The sequence below is a fragment of the Erinaceus europaeus genome, chromosome 3, assembly GCF_950295315.1.
Source record: "Erinaceus europaeus chromosome 3, mEriEur2.1, whole genome shotgun sequence".
Classification (NCBI taxonomy): domain Eukaryota; kingdom Metazoa; phylum Chordata; class Mammalia; order Eulipotyphla; family Erinaceidae; genus Erinaceus; species Erinaceus europaeus.
The window spans coordinates 25,967,720-25,985,721 of NC_080164.1; the positions used below are offsets into that span (position 1 = coordinate 25,967,720).

Here is an 18,002-nt window from a genome sequence, read left to right on the forward strand (position 1 = left end):
GACCAGGGGCTTGAACACAGGTGCTTGCACACTGTAATGTGTACGCTTAACCAGCTGCGCCACCACCTGATCCCCTGAGAACATTTTTCTTTATTTATTGCCAGGAACATTCCAGCTTAGCAAGAGGGGCAACAAATGAAGATCTTAGGAAGGTCAAGAGACACTTGGAGGAGTAGAATTTATTGTGTCACTAATACTCACGTGTGAGTTAGGAATTGTTCTAGAAAGGAGATACATTTATTTCATGAGTCTGCTTTTAAAGAAGTCCTGCCCAGAGAAACCAGTCACTGCTAGCTGTTACCTGTCACCTTGCTTACAGCTTGCTCTCTGCTGGGGTGTTTTGGGGGCCAGGCTAAGTAAAAACAGGATCCCCGGTCCAGTAGATGCTTTGGGAAATCCTAAGTCTGCTCATGATGCCTTTGTGCCTTGGAGAGGCTCGTCCATTGCTTGCTATTGGAACACAAACTCATGTAAAAATTGGAACATGTAGGGCCAGGTGGTGGTGCACCTGGTTAAGTGCTCACATTATAGTCCGCAAGGACCCAGGTTCAAGCCCCTGGTCCCCACCTGCAGGGGGAAAGTTTCACAACTTTATAATAATGCAGGGTTACAGGTGTCTTTCTCCCTCTCTATTACCTCCTCCCCTCTCAATTTCTGTCTCTAGACAATAATAAATAAATAAAAATATTTTTAAAAATTGGGGGGCTGGGTGGTGGTGCACCTGGTTGAGCGCATGTGTTACAGTGCACAAGGAGAGCTTCACAAGTGGTGAAGTGAGGTTGCAGGTGTCTCTGTCTCTCTCCTCTATCTCCCCCTCCCCTCTCAATTTCTGGCTGCTTCTGCAATAAATAAATAAAAATAATTTAACAAATTTTAAAAAATTGGAACATGCTAGGAAATGTACTCTTCACAGAGACTGACTATCTCAGGGAAGAAATAGGAGAAGGAACTCTTTTAATACTGGCAACTTTAAAGATGTTCGGCTAAGGGGCCGGGTGGTGGTGCACCTGCAGGGGGAAAGCTTCTTGAGTGATGAAGTAGGGCTGCAGGTGTCTCTCTGTCTCTCTCCATCCCTACTCCTCCTCCCCTCTCAATTTCTCTCTGTCTCTATCCAATAATAATAAATTAAAAAGAGAGAGAGAGAAATGCTCTCAGATTTTTCCAACAGAATGTTGTTGAAAACATGCTAACATTAAGAGATAAAAGACAATTACCGAATGGTTTCACTCATGTGGAATCTAGAGAACTGATATCCATGCACTTGCAAAACAAAAACGAAAACACACACACACACACACACACACACACACACACACAAAAGCAAACAAACGGTTTCTAAAACTTTGTGAGAACTCTGGGTGTTATCTTTGGGAGGCAGGAGGGTGGGGGCCCAGAACTTTGGTGGTAGATGTGGGTTGAACTATACTCTGTAATCTTACAATCATGTAACCCACTGTTAATCAAAAGTTAAAAAAAAAAAAAGGAAAAGAAAATATGCTAATACTTATACTCCAGTACTACAAAGGGAAATCCTTCCTCTCCCAGGCACCTCTAGCTGGAAAAGGGGAGCGAGGGGGCAAGTCAGAAAACTCTACCGTGCTTCTGCTGCCTTCTGTCACTGTATAAGGATGATGCCCCAACAATAAAATATACAGGGAGCCTGGTGCACAGTGCAAAATTCTGGTGCGAGACAGGAGAGTGTTGCAGTAAGAGGTCTGGAGAGCCCCTGGCCAAGGGCAGCAGCATTGCAGGCCCACCTGAAGGCTGCCTGGGTCCTAAGGAAAGGGAGGACTCCTCCACCCCGCTAGGAGAACTAGGCAACAACTTACAACACACTTCAGCCACCCAACAGACAGCTTTTCACTTATGCAAGTGGAGGTCATATCCTTGTAAGTACTGATTTTGCTAGTTTTTTGTTTTTGTTTGTTTTGTTTTGTTTTGCCCCTAGGGTTATTGCTGGGGCTTGGTGCCTACACTACAAATCCACTGCTCCTGAAGGCCATTTTTTCCTTTTTTGTTATTGTTGTCCTCGTTGTTGCCCTTGTTGTTGTCATTATTGTTGCCATTGATGTTGTTGTTGGATAGGACAGAGAAAAATTGAGAAAGGAGGGAAGACAGAGAGGGGAGTTGAGAAAGACACCTGCAGACCTGCCTCACTACTTGTGAAGCAACCCTCTTGCAGGTGGGAAGCTGGGGACTCGAACTGGAATCCTTACACCACTCCCTGCGCTTCGTGCCATGTGTGTTTATTTTGCTGTGCTGCCGCTAGGTTTTTTGTTTTTTAAAGATTTACTTTATTTTGTGAAAGGGCAAGCTTGAGCAGCTCTGTTGGCATGTGCAATGCCAGGGGTCATACTTGGCGCCCTGTGTCTGCCAGTCCAGAGGCCACCACTCAGCCACCTGCTGGGCTGCCCTCCTGCTAGACTTTATCTAAGCAGGAGTTGGTAAGTCTCGTCTTAAAGGTCAGATATGAGGGAGCTCTCTCAGGCCTGCAGGCTGCACAGTCTCTGTCACAACAATTTCAGTCCTAGGATAGGGGTAGATAGAAAATGGTTATGCAAACAGACTCTAATGCCTGAGACTACAAAGTCCCAGTTTCAGTCCCCTGTACCCCATATGCCAGAACTAAGCAGTGCTCTGGGAGAAAGAAAAAAAACAAAAAACAAATCCAAATGAAAAAAAAGGAGGAGGGGGAGGAAATGCCAGATGCATCCTTCCTAAACAAAAGCACTCAATGCAGGTGGCTGTGTCACGGCAGTTTCTCTGAGGTCCCTGTCTAGGGTCAGCTAGAATAACTAGCTGATCTCACAGTCACTCTCTAAGGGAAAATACATCCCTCCCATTTGAAAGTCAGCTTTGATCAAAACTAAATGAGACCCTAACACCAGGGCACATTTATGTAAGAGAGAAGCAAAATGGCTATTAGTCGTTATAACAGCTTAGTGAGTTATAAAGGCAGATGAAGCATTGCATTTGGTGGAGGGGAATAAATGTATACAGGGAAACTGAGGGAGGCATCTTTGCATTAGAGCACAGGGATTGTGTACAGGAGGGCCCAAAAGCCACAAATTCAATCCCTAGCTCCGCCATAAGCCAGAACTGAGCCGTGCTACGAACTTGTCATAAAATATTTAAGGAAAAATACTTTGGGGCTGGGACAATAGCATAGTGGTTCTGCAAAGACGTCAATGCCTAAGGCACCAAAGGTCCCAGGTTCAATCCCCAGCACCACTGTGAACCAAAGCTGAGCAGTGCTCAGTTTAAAAAAAAAAAAAAAGCAACAACAATAAAAATAATATTTAAAAAAGCATCATCCAATCCCTGGCTCTCCCCTATTTTAAACCAACCTCCAGAGCCAGGAGGTGGTGTACCGAGTTGAACTCATATGTTACAATACACAAGGACTCAAATCCCCAGGCCCCACTTACAGAAGGAAATTCTGTGAGCAGTAAGCAGTGCTACAGGTATTTTTCCCTTTCCTCCCTCACTATATTCCCCCTCCCTCTGAATTTCTGTCTTCCTCCTAGACATACATTAATAAATAAATCATATTTTTAAATAAATAAAGCAACCAACCCAGAAAAGCAATAAATTAAAGTTCAATGTTTCTGTACAACAGAGTCACTGGTTGCTAACATCTCAAACCGTGTTTGAGCTAGACTGCCGTTCAAAGTTCACTGAGATTATGGCAAGAAAAAAACATACGGATCCCTATCTTCTCAACCCTAGACCTTGATAAGCAACCTTGTACTTGACCTTTAATTCAAAAGCTCTAAGGGTTCTTGGAGTGTAAGTCAGTCCACTGTCATGCCTATAATTGGACTAAGGTCTGATGCCAAGGAAGTTACACTGATCTCTTTGCAGCTTCATATGATTCAAGACAAACAACCACAACTAAACTGAAGCACAACTGACAATGGGGTCATATCTCCTCCACTGAAGTTCAAGGGCTATGAATGTAGTTGGTATACACAGAAAATGAAGGCCAACGAGAAAGTTCTTGTTAGAGCACAGGACCTCCCATGTATGAGGTCCTGGGTGCTACTCCCAACACCACACAGGCCAGAGCTGAGCAGTGCTCTCGTCGCTCATTAAAAAAATTTTTTAAAAAATCATGATTGTGGGGCCAGGTGGTGGCACACCTGGTTGAGTGCATATTTTACAGTACACAGGACCTGGGTTCGAGCCCCCAGTCCCCACCTACAAGGGGAAAGCTTTGCAAGTGGTGAAGCAGGTCTGCAGGTGTCATTCTGTCTCTTCCCCCTCTCTATCTCCCCTCTTTCTCTCAATTTCTGGCTGTCTCTATCCAATAAATAAATAAATATAATATTAAATGAGTGATCCAGAAGGCAGCATAGTGGATAAAGCATTGAATTTTCAAGCATGGGGTCCCAAGTTTAACCCCCAGCAGCATATGTACCAGAGTGATGTCTAGTTCTTTCTCTCCTCCTATCTTTCTCATTAATAAATAAGTAAATAAAATCTAAAAAATAATAATAGTATATGATTCTTATTAAGGAAAAAAGTAATAGTGGAAAAGTAGCACCAAAAGCAAAAGAAAATATAAGACATATATGCAGCTTTAGGAATCAATTTCAGATGTCTTTAAGATATGAACCAGGTAAGTGGCCAATTGCTGGCCTTGATTCAGGGTGCGTGCCAGCCTTGTACACATTATTTCACTGAATCCACAACTACCCCTGCCCCAAGCTCAGAGGTATGTATGTGCCCAGGAGCTGAAAGCAAACAGAACTCTGAGGGCAAGGGCCAGGCAGTGGCACACCTGGTTGAGCGCACATGTTACAGTACGCAAGGCCCGGGGTTCAAGCCCCTGGCCCCCACCTGCAGAGGGAAAGCTTCACAAGTGGTGAGGCAGGACTACAGGTATCTTTCTGTCTCTCTCCTTATCTCCTCATTCCTCTCAATTTGTGGCTGTCTCTATCCAATAAAAATAAAGATAATATCAACAACAAGACAATAAATAACCCCATCCAAAAATGGGGGGAGGACATGGACAGAATATTCACCACAGAAGAGATCCAAAAGGCCGAGAAACACATGAAAAAATGCTCCAAGTCTCTGATTGTCGGAGAAATGCAAATAAAGACAACGAGATACCACTTCACTCCTGTGAGAATGTCATACATCAGAAAAGGTAACAGCAGCAAATGCTGGAGAAGGTGTGGGGTCAAAGGAACCCTCCTGCACTGCTGGTGGGAATGTCAATGGGTCCAACCTCTGTGGAGAACAGTCTGGAGAACTCTCAAAAGGCTAGAAATGGACCTACCCTATGATCCTGCAATTCCTCTCCTGGGGATATATCCTAAGGAACCCAACACATCCATCCAAAAAAAAACTGTGTACACATATGTTCTTGGCAGCACAATTTGTAATAGCCAAAACCTGGAAGCAACCCAGGTATCCAACAACAGATGAGTGGCTGAGCAAGTTGTGGTATATATACACAATGGAATACTACTCAGCTGTAAAAAATGGTGACTTCACCGTTTTCAGCCGATCTTGGATGGACCTTGAAAAATTCATGTTAAGTGAAGTAAGTCAGAAACAGAAGGATGAATATGGGATGATCCCACTCTCAGGCAGAAGTTGAAAAACAAGATCAGAAAAGAAAACCCAAGTAGAACCTGAAATGTAATTGGTATATCGCACCAAAGTAAAAGACTCTGGGGTGGGTGGGTGGGGAGAATACAGGTCCATGAAGGATGACAGAGGACCTAGTGGGGGTTGTATTGTTATATGGGAAACTGGGGAATGGTATGCATGTACAAACTATTGTATTTTCTGTTGAATGTAAAACATTAATTCCCTAATAAAGAAATTTTTTTTAAAAGATAATAAAAGAAAAGAAAAGAAAAGAAAAGAAAGAACTCTGAGGGCAGGGGAGACAGCAACAAGGTACTTGCAAGTAGGTGTTTGTTTCTAGGTCTCATCCCTGGTAATACCACCAGCCAGAGCTGAGCTTTGCTCTTATAGGGAAGAAAGGAGAGAAAGGGAGAGAAAGGGAGAGAGGGAAAGGAAGGAAGGAAGGAAGGAAGGAAGGAAGGAAGGAAGGAAGGAAGGGAGGGAGGGAGGAAGGAAAGAAGGAAGGAAGGAAGGAAGGAAGGAAGGAAGGAAGGAAGGAAGGGAGGGAGGAAGGAAAGAAGGAAGGAAGGAAGGAAGGAAGGAAGGAAGGAAGGAAGGGAGGGAGGGAGGGAGGGAGGAAGGAAAGAAGGAAGGAAGGAAGGAAGGAAGGAAGGAAAAAGGAGGAATGAAGGAACAGTTCATCTTTGAACTAAAAGCTCTTTATCAGCTCTTTATCTTTTCACCCTCCATGGGTTTGGGACCAGACAGCTGTCTGGATAAGTGAGCTCTCCTTCCACACAGAATTGGGTCTGCCACTGTCCCCACATGTACTGGGACACATCCTTAGGGAAGTATGAAAGAGACAAACATGGGAACAAGAAGCTGTACTGCCTGTGACAGTGTAGCAGACATGGGGAGAGGAGTGAAGCTGACCCCCAGGAAGGAACAAGGGACGAGGCTCCTTGCTGGGAAAGAGGCAAGGAAGGCTGTGAATGAAAGGCTGCCTGTACACTGATGTTGACAGGTGAGTTCTGACACACACACCTCAGAATGAGGGGCCAGGTGGTGGAGTACCTGGTTAAGCGCACATGTTACCATGCACAAGGACCCGGGTCCAAGCCCTGGTCCCTACCTGCTGAGGGGAAGCTTCATGAGCAGTGAAGCAAGTCTGTAAGTCTCTCTCTCTCTCTGTCTGTCTGTCTCTCTCTCTATATATATATATATTCTCCATCCTTCTCAGTTTCTGGCTCTATTCAGTAAAAAATATATATATACAAAAAAGCCTCCCAAATGTACCAGAAAAGGAAGTGGGAGGATACTGCACACAAAGGGGGGTATCATGTACTGAAGGCCCCAGGCCCCAAACACTACAGTCAGTTCAGAGAAACACATGGGACTGGGAAAGCAACTCAGCATCAGAGCACAGGACTAGCATTCCTGAGGGTCCAAGTGAAACAGAACATGTTCCCAAAATTCATGCCTAAAGAGTTTGCTCTGCTGGAGTTAAGAAAGCCACCCAAATATCTTATTACAGCATCTCTGACCCAGAGAGAACTAGCCGAAATCTGAGATAAGGAGTGCTACCCACAACAAACCGAGGCTTGCAGTCAAGGAAACAGGCTGAAGGAAAAACAGAAAGAGGTGACTCAGTGTCTAAGGAAAAAGTCCAGGCTCTTTGACCGAAACAGAAATATACAAAGGGGGGGGGGGGGGAGTGCAGCATTGGAAATGCAGTTACTGCAAGCTCTCTATAAGGAAGTCACCAGCTTTTAGAAATGTCATCACCACCGATGACAGCTGACTCCTAAGAGATGAGACTGGGCCACACTGCCTGTCATGTATGAAATGTCTGGGGAGGCAGAACATTAGGGAACAAGGACTTCCAACCTGCCACTTCACTTCAGGCTTTTTTTTTTTTTTTTGAGACACCTGCCATTGTCTTCAGAATCATGGGTCTCAGGTTCCCTTGCGTCACAGATGGGAGGGTGTTTCTCAAGTAGTTCAAGAAAAACACAGGGGACTGGTGCCCCAGTGTAGCAACGCAATTTAAGTTTTCTGGACACAAGAAGCAGCCTCACCAGCTCAAGTTCTGTGGGAAGATGGATGGCTATAGCATGGACGTACTTCAAGGCCAGCTGGCCAGGAGTGAGGCTCAATCACACAGCACAGGCTCAGCATGTGAGACCCTGACTTCCACAACGGTGACCAAAGAAATCAAGGCCCCTTGAGCTGAATGAAGATCCAGGTTAAAACATAAGTGATGCCTTGTCCAATGCAGTTTTTGATACAAATATCACTGAAAATGAGGAAATGAGTCAGTCCTCTAGTCCTTCTAATATGGGAAACACAAGATGAAGCCTTTAAATCCTGGAGGGATAGATTCATTTGCCTCACCCAAGCGTTAAGACCAATAAACAGTGAATTTACACAGAAGTCCTAAAAACAGAAATCACCAACCATGCTTTAGGACTTTTTTAACTAAGCACCTTGTTTAATCCCAATTGCATAATAGAGTGTATGAATAAATGAGGCCTTTTTTTTTTCTTTCTTTCTTCCTTTCATTTAATAGGGCAGAGAAAACTAAGCATGGAAGGAGAGAAAGAAACACCTGCAGACCTGCCTCACCATTCATGAAGCTCCTCCCCTGCAGGTGGGGACTGGGGAACCTGAACCCAGATACATGCTCCTCCTAACGTGTCCACTCAACCAGCTGCACCACAACCTAAACCACCCACCCCCCAGGGTGCAGGTTTTTTTTTTTTTAACACTCAGTATGAAACAGTTGTCGCTGAGACTTTAAGGGGAATATTCCAGGACTGCATATTGGAATAAATGTTTGAGGAGTGTTTACAGGAAAGTCACTAAAGGTAACTAAATAAATACCTATACAAACAGACATTACGACTATTTGTCAATAGTCCTGGCCCCCCACCCCACATGTTCAAGGTCAGTAAATGAGCCAAGGCCTCGCCATGTCCAGGTGGGTAGGCACCATAGCAAAGAAAACAGCCACTGGCCTCCAGCCAGGCCAAGAAATGGGCTAAATGTTCAAGGTCCTTCCCCTGCCCTTTCTTTTCTGATAGACAGAAATAAAGAGGGGACAGGACTGCTCCACCACTCATCAAGTGTCCCCCCCTGCTGGTGGGAGCCGGGGGGGGGGGTTTAACATGGGTCCTCGTGCATGGTGATGTGTGCAACCTACCTGGCATGCCACCAGGTGTACAGACTGCATTCTCTCTCCAGGAGTCGATCAGATGAGAGCTACTTCTCCCATAAGGAATGAACTAGAACTCAAATGCCGCAGCAGAGAGAGAAGCCAGGGCCTCACACGAGTGCAATCCCACTGCTCAGTAGTCTCCCTGACCGATTCTTTATTATTTAATTTTTTGAGGGGGGGGAGAGATATCACAGCACTGCTCTAGAATTCTGCAATTTCCCCAGGTGCCAACCACGGCGCTCTTTTTGTGGTGCCAGGACTCAAACTCAGGCTTGCCTGTTTGGTAAATACAATGTATAAGACTTGTGTCAGAAATAAGTCAAAGACAGCCTTTATATCCTTGCAATTGACAACCACCAGAAATTTGTAGGGCATGCTACAAGTGCTGTGAATTTAAAAAAAAAAAAAAAAAGCATCTTCTTTAGAAATAGGAATCTTTCCAGGGAGTTGGGTGGTAGCACAGAGGGTTAAGCGCACATGGCTCAAAGCACAAGGACTGGCGTAAGGATCCCAGTTTGAGCCCCTAGCTCACCACCTGAAAGGGAGTCGCTTCACAGGCGGTGAAGCAGATCTGCAGGTGCCTATCTTTCTCTCCCCTGCCCCCGTCTTCCTCTCTTCTCTCCATTTCTCTCTGTCCTATCCAACACTGATGACATCAACAACAATAATAACTATAACAAGGGGAAAAAAGGGAATAAATAAATAAGAAATAGGGATCTTTCCGTTAAACTGTTACCCTCTAAGCAGTGCTTCATGTAAGTAAGAAACTAGAGAGGACAGCATAGCAGGTCTCCACTGACTAGAGGGAGGAAGTAGCCCTCAGACCAAAGAGAAAATGCCACTTGTCTTTAACTGTACATATCTATGATGGAGCTTAATCGGGTGAAACCAATAAGATGGCTTAAAATTAAAATAAATAAGAAAACACTTTCTGCAAAGAGTCAGACTACACTAGTAATAAAACTGTCTTCCTCAGACAGTAATATTCCAGCTTGCCCCTGAGATCATCATAATCTAGCTCCACTGATGAGTCAGGATGAACCAAAGAAACCATGAAATGTCAAAGAAACCAGCCTGAAGCCACCATCTCTCTTGAGCATCAATGGGACCCAGGAGCCAGAACTCAGCCTGTTTAGTCCTGGGAAGAAGCTACAGCCCAATCTCCTGATTAGACAGAGCAGGGAGGAGGGGACCTGAGACAGGGCCCTCAACAACCATCAGGAACACAGAGAACAGCCAGCCTAGGCCCCCCAGGCCCCAGAAGAAGGGGTAGACAGAGATAAGATAAGATAGATAAGGTAAGCTAAGATAATGTAAGAGCCTGGCTGGGCCCCATGCAGAGACACCCTGAGCCCTGAGCAGCTCTGTCCACTGTCCTGTGCTGTGGGGCTCCCGAGACCCCAATGTCCCCTCCCCTCAGCACACACAGGGCACAAAGGCTGTGTACCAGCATACCCAGAGCTGGGACCACCTGACTCAAGGCAGCATAAGGGTTCATCCTGGGTTCAAATCCCTCCTGGCCTTGAGACTCCAGGTTGAGGCCTTAATAAAGTCACCTAAAAGTCTGTGTTCTGTCTTTCAGCCAACAAAATCAATATATTTTTAGTCCTAGCTCAGTCCAGCTACCTCTAAGTGTACCTGACTACATTTTTATGAAAATACAGCTCAGAAGAGAGCAGTAGAGAGAAAAATAAAAGCCATTTCACAAGACCACCCACCAAGCAAGCCAGCACCTTAACATCTGGCTGTGTTGAAATGAGCTCATTCTGGGGCTTCTCTGAAGATATCAGGGCACCCCACTCCCAGCCCCTGTGGCCCCAAATGCTGCAGCACAGAACTCTCTAGATCCCCACCAGAATCCTCACTAGAGAGCACCATTCAGGAGAAACCTGAGCACAGCAGCATTTCTGCACAGGGCCCTCAGTGAGAAGCCCACCATAGTCCATCTGTCTGTCGGAGTGCCCCCCACCAGCCCCCCTCACCGTGCCCGGCATGTGGCCTCTCTCGCTCTTCCCATTCGGGCCGCCATTCTGGCTGCCGCCATTCTTGAGCTTCTTCTTCTTCTTGGTCGACTCTCTGTGCTCCTTCTGCTTATTCTGCACTTCGATGAGGATGGAGATGAAGCTGTTCTTCACCTCCTTCTCGAATTCCAGCTCGTCCCGCAGGGCCAGCTGCTGTACCAGCTCCTCTGAGAAGTCTTTGATGGCGGCCTCAATCTCCTCCAGCAGCTCATTCAGCTCCGAGCTGGGCAGTCGCTTCACCCCTGCGGCCGAGAGCACAGCACAGCCCAGCTGAGACCAGCTGGGGCCAGGTGACACGGCCCCCACCGGGGCACCCCTAAGTTGCAGTCTAGGCAACTATGCCACCTGGGACCTTCTGGGCAGGTCTTATTGCTGGGCACTGGGCACAGAGACCTCCCTGAGAAAACCAAGGAGGCATTTTACCTGTCAGAACCCAGCAGGAGCCAACTGTAGCTCCATGGAGACCAAAAGCCTGGTTCCAGGAGAAGAATCAAGCCAAAAGCAGAGCGAGCACAGAAACCACCTGCTCACAAGAAGCCACAAGAAGGATCAGCGGTCAGTGTCAGAGCATAGGACTTGCCTGCCCGAGGGCCCAGGGCTCCCAGGTTCAGTCCCCAGCACCACCTCATGCCAGAGCTAAACTATACTCTAGACTGACACGCCATCTCCCCCTCTCCCCCTCTCTTTCTCTCCTGAAAATAAAGACTGGTGGGGTTGGGGGTGAGGCAGTGGTGTACCTGGTTGAGCCCACACATCATAATGCACAATGATCAAGGGTTCAAGCCTCTGGTCCCTACCTGTAGAAGAGAAGCTTCCTAAGCTGGGAAGCATATCTACAGGTCTCTTGCTCTATGTCTTTCTATCTTTCTGCCTTTCTCTCTCCGTCTCCCCCTATAGCTCCCTTCCCTCTCATTTCTGTCTCTATCAAACAAATACACACACACACACACACCTAGGGCCACTGAGCACACAACAGACTCTAATACCTGAGGTTTGGAGGTCTCATCCATAAACAAAAACCACATCCATAAACCAAAACTTAACTGTGCTCTAGCAAAAGATAAATAAGTAAATAAAAAATAAACATATATATCTAAAACTAAATGTTTAAGAAAAAGATTGATAGGTATGGGGGTAGATAGCATAATGGTTATAGAAAGAGACTCTCATGCCTGAGTCTCGGAAGGTTCAATCCCCCACACTACCATGAGCCAGAACTGAGCAGTGCTCTGGTGCTTCTTTCTCTCTCTCTCTCTCTCTCTCTCTCTCTCTCTCTCTGTCTCTGTCTCTCTCTGTCTCTGTCTCTCTCTTTCTCTCCCTCTCTCCCTCCCTGTCTGTCTGTCTCTCTCTCCCTCTCTCACAAGATAAAATAAATAAAATATTTTTAAAAAGATTGATAATTAAATCCTTGTCTTAAAAGGATCATTAAAAAAAAAAAAAAAAAAGGAAAGGCACCACAAGCACCATGGCAGGGCTCTGGTGGGCTGTGCAGAGTGAGGTCGGTCTGAAAAGACTCAGCTTCAGAAGGTCTGGATCTTGTCAGTGGCTGGGCAGGAAGAAAGAAGAATCTTCCTGAAACCCCACTTCCATTTTCCTCTGCATGTTGTCCTTCAGGTAAGAAGAGGGAGACAGGAAGAAGCCTGCCTCCAGCATTTCGGGATGTGACCAGATTGAAGGCCAGGTCTTTAGAGAGAAAAGTTAAATGGAGCGACTGGGATGGACCATTGTTCAGTGTGACTGACACCTGTCTAAGAGGAGAAGGTTAGGAGGCTGGGAGATGGCTGGGTGGTAAAGCAGGCGCCTTTCCCTTCCCAAGGGCCTGGGTTCAAGCCTCAGCACACACACAGCATCACAGAAGCTCCAGGCGAAGTGGAGCAGTACCATTATATCTCTCCTCTCTTTCTCTCCCCTTCCCTCTCTCAAAAAAATAAATTTACAAATGTGGCCAGGGAGGCTGCTCAGCTGCGGCACCACATATGTAAGAGGCTCTGGGTTCACTCCCTCCAGTTTTGCATTTTCAAATAGAAGAGATTAGGAGAACAGAGCAGAGGTTCGGCTGGTAGAATATGTATGTTGCCATGTGCAAGGGCCCAGGCTGAGCCTCAGTCCCTACCAGATGGGGAGAAGCTTCACAAGCAGTGAAGCAGGGCTGCAGATATCTCTCTTTCTCTTTCCCTCTTTATCTTCCCCTTCCCCCTCAATTTCTTTGACCTATAAAAATAGAAAGAGGAAAAAAAGAAAGGAAGGGAGGGAGGGAGGGAGGGAGGAAGGAAGGAAGGAAGGAAGGAAGGAAGGAAGGAAGGAAGGGCGGGCCACTGGGAGCAGTGGATTCATAGTGCCAGTACTGAGTTCCAGCAATAACACTGGTAGCAAAAGAAGAAGGATAAGGAGGAGAAGAAGGAAAAGGAAAAGAAGGAGGAGGAGGGAGGGGGAGAAGGAGAAGGAGGAGGAGGGGGAGGGGAAGGGGAAGGAGAAAGGGAAGGGGGAGAAGGAGAAGAAGAAAACCTGCCAGCCAACACTAAACTTCTGGACCCGTGAGAACAGGTGTCCAGCCAGCCCAACCCAGCCCGCCCTCCAGCAGCTCAGGTCACACAGGCTGTGGCCAGCCATAGTGAAAGCAGGGCCTGGCCTGGCAGGAGGGGCTGGGGCCTCAGGCAGGCCAGGTGCTTGGGAAGCAGCAGGCTGCAGGGTGGGTATGTGTGTGTTTTGGGGTGGCGGGGTGTCTCTTACTCTCTTCATAACTGCTGGTGCTTGACCTCTTCAGAGTCTGGACCTCCTGGGACAGCATGGAGAGGCGTTCAGGCTGCATGGGTGTCTCATCATCCTCCAGGTCCGGAGACTCCTGCATCATCTCCTCAATCTCTTCAATCACCTTCCCAGACAGACAGGCCCCATCAGTTGTGTAGACTTGGGACATTCCCAGGCAGGGTGGCACTGAGCGGTGTGCCAGAGTCATGCAAAACCAGACTATGATCATCAGAAAAGACATGACTGGGCCAGGGAGACAGCATAGTGGTTATGCGGATGGATGACTGTCATGCCGAGGCTCTGAGGTCGCAGATTCAGTCCTTGGCACCACCATCAGCCAGAGCTGGGTAATGCTCTGGTAAAACATAAATAAATTAAAAGAAAGAAAAGGAGAAGAAGGGAGGAAAGAAGAAAGAAAAAGAAAGAAAGAAAGAAAGAAAGAAAGAAAGAAAGAAGAAAGGAAAGCAAAAAAGGAAGGAAGGAAGGAAGGGAGGGAGGAAGGGAGGGAGGAAGGAAAAGAAAGGAAGGACTAAAGGGAGGGAGAGAGGGAAGGATGGGAGGGAGGGAGGAAGGGAAGGAGGAAGGAAGGGAAGGAGGGAGGGGGGAAGGGGAGAGAGGAAAGGGCTTATCAAAGCAAAAAGCATAAAGACCAGACATAAAATCCAACAGAATACACCTTCTTGTGACCGTCCTGCCTCAGTGGGTGCTGAGAGAGGCCACAGGGTCCAAGAATGGTGCCAAGACACACAGACCACCCACCACCCACTCCAGACACTCCAGAGCCAGAGGCCAGGTACAGAAACGCCCCCTTGACCACGTGAAAGCACTCTAACCCAAGTCACCTTACCAAGCTGGCATCCTAACAGAAATCAGTATCAAGATCTTATGCACTGGAGGCCAGCTGGTGACTCACTGACAGAGTTACGGCTTACAAATACCATGCACGAGGACCTGGATTCAAGGGCTGGGCCACCACACAGGAGCCTCTGGGGGGAGGAAGAGGAAGTTCCCCAAGCAGTGGAACAGTACTATAGCATTTCTTCTTCTCTCTCTGTCCCTCTTGCCTATCTCTCTGTCACCCTCTATCTAGAAGGAAAAAAAAAGAAAAAACCGGCCGTCCCACCAGGAGCCATATAGCCCCCCCCCCAGGGGTAATCCTAGTGGTAGAAACAAAACAACAACAAAAAAGTCATATACATTAAGCTACAGCAAGAAACAGCCTCTATAGCAGCACAATGTTGCTTCACTGGCAAAAAAAAAAAAGGAAGTTCATAAATTGACTCAGCCAAAAACAAAGGCCTAGGTACAAGCTGCTTAGAAGGCAGGAGCTTGGGAGTCAGGCGGTTAAGTGCACATGGCGCAAAGCACAAGGACCGGTGTAAGGATCCCAGTTTGAGTCCCCGGCTCCCCACCTGCAGGGAAGTCACTTCACAGGCGGTGAAGCAGATCTGCAGGTGTCTATCTTTCTCTCCCCTTCTCTGTCTTCCCCTCCTCTCTCCATTTCTCTCTGTCCTATCCGACAACAACAAAATCAATAACCACAACAAGGGTAGCAAAAGGGAAAATAAATAAATATTAAAATTAAAAATAAAAAAAAGAAATGTTTAAAAAAAAAAAAAAGAAGGGAGGAGCTCAGAGATGATGGCAGCAGAGCAGAGCCGTGCTGGGAGGCGCTCAGGCTTGACCTTCCCCCCTCCTCCAGACTCCAGTAGGGGGGACAGACACAGAATATGTGAGAATGTTCAGGAAAACCCCAGAAATGGTTAGCAAAAGCCAGACCTGAGAGTTTTTAAAAACGTTCAAAGACTATTATTACATTGGCCACAATAATCAGAGAGTGGAGGCAGCCTAATTGCCCTTTGACAGATGACTGGTAAAGTACTCCAGAGAATACTACTCAGCAGTAAAATAATAACAACAATATAAAAAGGTGATATCGTGTCCTTTGGGGAAAGTAGAAGTAAAGAGATGAAAGACTGCTACCAGATGGTTTCACTCATCTGTGGAATCTACAGAAGTGGAATACGTGACCCTGTGTGTGTGGGGTGGTGGTGGTGACACAGATTCTGAGACCTGTGAGAACTCTCGTGGGTATCTTTGCAAGGTGGGGAGGGCACAGAACTCTGCACCGCCAACTTTGGTGGGGGTTGTTTGCGGTACTAAACCCTGTAACCCTACAATCTTGTAACCTATATGAATCACAAAATAAATAGAAAAAAGAAAAGGGAAAAAAAAAACTTCCCTGGATTGGCCTAAATAAGGAAAAGAAGAAGAAAGTCTGTGGGTCTCTGCTGGAGAGTTAGCAAGTACTGCAAGGAGCTGACCTAAAGAATAAAAAACTACTGGCCACAGGTGGTCATAGATAACAATTTATAAAAAGAATTTTTGTACTAAAAAAAAAAAAAAAACTTGTTAGAAACATGCATTCCCAGGCCAGCTCCCCTGTAAAGCTGGCACCAAGCAATGAGGAAAAAGAGTGAAGAGGGAGGCAGCTTTGGTGGGTGAGGAAGGGGATTTTCCAAGCAGGCCTCGGGGAAACAGTGTCCTGCTGCTCTCTGAAAAGGTAGGAGCAGCCGCAGGGCCGGGGCTGATTCCTGAGGAGACAGCCAGCTCTCCCTGACACATCCATTTCCTCCTCCCCATTGTCTTGCTTTTTGAAGCACCAAGCTCTCTCCAGACTTGGGAGTCACAGACAAGACTAAGGAGGATTAAATGACACATTTTTCATCTCCTCCTCCCCACCCTGCCATAATCTCTCTCCCCTGTGGACTTGTCCAGGGCTCTCCTCATTCAGGGAGCAGAGGCTGTGGCATATTTTGACAGAAGAAGAGAAGTGGGCAGAGTACACAGCACAGGAGTGCTGACTCAGGTGGCCAGGGAGGGGCACATTCTAGGGGAGGAAGCTTCCTTTCTCCCTGGGGCACATGCTGTGTTGTGTCCTCTCCTTTCGGTGAGGACTGAGGCTGGGGGACACAACGCCACTGGATCTTAAAGAGCAGAAGCTGAAGAGAGCAGGAGAGCCCAGTCTTCTTGCTAAGCTCCGTCTAAGCAATGCCCCCTGCCTTGGTGACTCACTTAACCTTAGAACATCGCCTCAGCCACGGGACCTACAGAGCGTCTACACAGCAATACACACAACCCAGGCTCAGGCCCCAGCACCACATGCAAGGTGCTAAGGCACCAGAAGAAGCTGTGTTATATCTCTCCCCACCTCTCTCTCTGTCTCTCACTCCCTTTGTCTACTTAAACAAAAAAGCAGCCCTGAGGTTCTAGCGCCACAAAAAAATAGATAAATAAATAAACCTTTGCAAAAAAGAAGGGGAAAAAAGTTGCCTATATTAAAATAAGTCTGCTATTAGGGACAGGGTGATGACGTACCTGGTTTATCACATGTGTTAGAAGGAATAAGGACCCAGGTTCAAGTCCCTAGTCCCCACCTGCTGGGGAAGAGCCTCATGAGTGGTAAAACAGGGCTGCAGGCGTCTCTATCTTTCTCCTTCTGTGTTCCCTTCCTTCTCAGTTTCTGTCTGTCTTAACAAATAAACAAATTTGTCTTTAATCTTTATAATTAGCATGACTCAGCTGTTATAAAACTTTCACCATTGCTCTGTGGAAGCATTTACTGTCAACCCTGACGCAGCCAGAGATCTCAGGAAAGCTGGCGGGTTCCATCCACATGTCGTTTATAGCTCAGAAGAGGCCTTCCCCAACCCCCACACCTGCTCAGCGGTGACCAGGGGCTCCTCGTTGATGCAGGACACGATGATGGAATGCATGTCCAGCTGTTCCCGCAGCTCCTCCTCCTCCGATGGGTCAAACAGAAGATTGTCACTCATCTGGAAACAAACAGACCCTGTCAGAACTGACCAAAGCAGGCCAGAACACCCAGAGCTTTCTGGAAAGTGAGAGCTCGGCTAAGGACAACATCATGCAGGTCTGAGTGCCCAGCCCAGGACTTAGAGAGGGGAGGAATGCAGGGGAGGAGAGGAGAGAGGGGGATCAGAGAGGAGAGGAGGGGAGAAGGAAGGATAGGAGGGGAGAGGAGAGGAGGGGAGAGCAGGGGAGGGGACAGAGGGAGAGAGAGGAGGGGAGGCTAGAGGAGGGGAGGGGAGGGGGACAGGAGGGGGGAGAGAGGAGAGAACAGAGGAAAGAGTGGAAGGAAAGGGAAGGGATCAGAGGGGAAAGCAGGGGAGAGGAATGGAAAGGAGGGGAGAGGATGGGTGGGGAGGGGAGAGCAGAGAAGAGCAAGGGGAACACAGAAGAGCAGGGGGAGCAAGGGAAAGGATAGAGGAGAGAGGGGAGGGGAGGAGAGGAGAGGAGGGAGAGAAGAGGAATGCAAAGAAGAGAGGAATGCAGAGGAGAAAGGAGAGAGGAGAAGAGGGAAACACAGAGCAGAGGAGAGAGGAGAGCCAGGGGAGCAGTAGGGAGTCAAC

The 18,002-nt window shown here is 47.2% G+C and overlaps 1 protein-coding gene across 4 annotated transcripts in view; it reads right to left on the minus strand.

The window, feature by feature from the left end:
* Nucleotides 1–18,002, minus strand: part of FEZ2 (fasciculation and elongation protein zeta 2) — a 41,756-nt gene that overhangs the window by 16,639 nt on the left and 7,115 nt on the right. For 3 of the 4 annotated variants that reach the window (XR_009548890.1, XM_016187239.2, XM_016187238.2), the window contains exons 3-5: nt 17,289–17,405; nt 13,552–13,693; nt 10,783–11,063 (exon numbers count right to left, since the gene is read on the minus strand). Coding sequence is in view for 3 of the 4 variants with exons in the window: in XM_016187239.2 (XP_016042725.1) it covers nt 10,783–11,063; nt 13,552–13,693; nt 17,289–17,405 (540 nt within the window). In the remaining variant the exon portion in view is untranslated. The remainder of the gene's footprint in view (nt 1–10,782; nt 11,064–13,551; nt 13,694–17,288; nt 17,406–18,002) is intronic. The other variant, XM_060186864.1, reaches the window with a different exon arrangement.